The sequence below is a fragment of the Nannochloropsis gaditana genome, assembly GCF_000240725.1.
Source record: "Nannochloropsis gaditana CCMP526 unplaced genomic scaffold scaffold123, whole genome shotgun sequence".
Classification (NCBI taxonomy): Eukaryota; class Eustigmatophyceae; order Eustigmatales; family Monodopsidaceae; genus Microchloropsis; species Microchloropsis gaditana.
This window is the reverse complement of record NW_005803830.1, coordinates 43,841-45,965: the sequence shown is the minus strand read 5'-3', so window position 1 is coordinate 45,965 and position 2,125 is coordinate 43,841. Positions and strand designations below refer to the sequence as shown.

The 2,125-nt window shown below is 51.4% G+C and overlaps 1 protein-coding gene across 1 annotated transcript; it reads left to right on the top strand.

Moving 5' to 3' along the window:
- Nucleotides 1-489: 489 nt before the first annotated feature.
- On the top strand, nucleotides 490-1,654 carry NGA_0631100 (uncharacterized protein). The gene is made up of 3 exons (XM_005855731.1): nucleotides 490-566; nucleotides 915-966; nucleotides 1,393-1,654. Exons 1-3 carry the CDS (start codon nucleotides 497-499, stop codon nucleotides 1,493-1,495), a joined length of 225 nt encoding a protein of 74 aa, XP_005855793.1. The 5' UTR covers nucleotides 490-496; the 3' UTR covers nucleotides 1,496-1,654.
- Nucleotides 1,655-2,125: the final 471 nt, after the last annotated feature.

Below are 2,125 nucleotides of genomic sequence, written 5' to 3'. Positions count from 1 at the left end.
AGGGAGGGAGGGAGGGAGGGCGTGGCTTAGGGCAACCAGGGAGGGGAAGCCTCTACCCCAGGGCACCTCGTAGGAGCGCTTCCAAAAAGTACAGTGGCCCGGCGTCGGTAGCGCGGCTTGAGAGACCTGTTTTGTGGTTTGATAGACTTAAAGGGTTAGTTAATTGGGAGTCTGGTGTAGTGGTCGCATGTCTGTGAGGTTTATTCGCAGACATTCGGGACGCTCCCTCCCCCGTTCAGCAGCTTTGGCTCCGTCGTCACGCTTTCTAGACACATGTATCAATTTGTCGTTTTTGCGCTGGCATTCGAGTATGTTTTCGCCAGCAATGTGAAAGTTTACATCTATTTTATCTGCGCGGTGTGCGACGTGTGCGCCGAAAGGATGTAGATGTCAGCATTCGTTCTAAAGGCATCAATCAGGCCAATTTGGCCTGATCCTCATTCTCATTCTCACAACGCTATATCCCCGTTCACTTTCGTCACTTGTTTAAGAGAATATGACGAAGGTCTTTGCCGTCATTTCCAACAAGTTCAAGCCTACGGACTTGTTGGTGGTAGCCCGTCAAGGTGAGAAAGTACGGGGTTCGGGCGGCAGGGGTTGGAGGGACGCGTCAGGTGGGCGCACGATGCATGAATCTCTTGAAGAGGACCAAGAGTACAACGTGGATGGAACACGCATTTTAGAAAGTGTTTCCGTGCCAGACGGTGACGGTGGAGGGGAGGCAAAGTCACGCTTTATACCGTGCGTGCCCAGACGGCGGTAGCCACATTCAAGCACGAAGAGATCACGAGGAAGGCGGCGCACTTTTCTGGGCAGTGAAGGGGAGGAGGCTTTCTCGCCCTGCACCCTGTCACATTGCTGATGCATTCAAGCCTTGCCCGTTTCTCTTGTACTGGCACACCCGTACCACACAGGACAACCGCGTGCCCTGCGGAATGAGGCACAAATTTTTGGCTCCACCCTTCCGTACGTTATAAGTTTTCCCCCTTCCTTGTTCCCTCCTTTGTATCCCTTTCATCCCCCTGAGCGTGGAGAGCATGGACTGATTTTGAAGGCTCTTGGAAAAGAGGGACGGATTTGAACGTCCTCCCTCGGCCTTATGTTTCCTCCTTGCATGCCCTTGCTCTCCTCCTCGCTTGTTTTTTACATCATGGTCGGGCCTTTGTTTCTCCCGTCACCGTCTAGTGTGCATGCGTCAGTGGAATTCTGCCTGTCCTATCGACCGAGCACGCTTTCTTCGCACCGTTTCCGTTGCGTTTCCTCTCTTTCTCCCTCTCTTGTCCACACGGCTTCGTGCTTCAACCCCGGGCGGTATTATTGAATTATTTTTGACTCGGGATTCATCCTCTTATACCTCTCATTTACCCTTCCTCCCTTCCTCCCTCGACGCAGGCCCATCAAGCCTGGAAAAACCCTGGGCTCCCTCTCTTCCTTCGCCTTCACAAAACGCACCGCCACCAGCTCCTCCGTGCCTCTCTACGCCACGCCCAAGTAACAGGCCTGAAAAAGGACAGGGACATAAAGGGGAATGGGGACTGAAGTGGTTGAAGCGTTGTTGATGCAGCTTGTGAGAAGGCGGGGTTGGATTATGGCGAATGGCGCCTGTCAAGAGGCGCGACCTTTATGGCAAGAAAGAAGCGTACATGTATTCACAGCAAAGTTGATACATTTTTTTTCTTTTGTTATCTTTGGATATTGTTGGCAATTTCCGGTTTGTTAGCTCGATATCTTCCAGCGCCTTCGGAATCTGTGCGCTTCGTGGAAGGAAAGTACCTTGAAGTGGCTGCCAGCAGCAATGAATGGCACCCCCAGGCCATAGGACACACGAACATCACATATTCTGGCTTCAATTGTGATCACTCAGACATAAAACGCCAAACGCTTGGATGGAATTTCTTTTGGTGTCGTTGGGCTTGATCGAGTCCCTCCCTCCAGGACTTTCGGCCCACTGACGTGAAATAAATTTTGTTCTTAAAACCAGTGATAATCCCAACGGAACGATTTGGACGTAAACAAATATGCTCACGAGACCGTCTTGGTCAGCGGTTCTTGCATATACTTCCGTGTGTGCAGTTAATGAGGTTGTTGGCTGTAGTCAGTAACTCCCTCTCAAGACTCCTTCCCA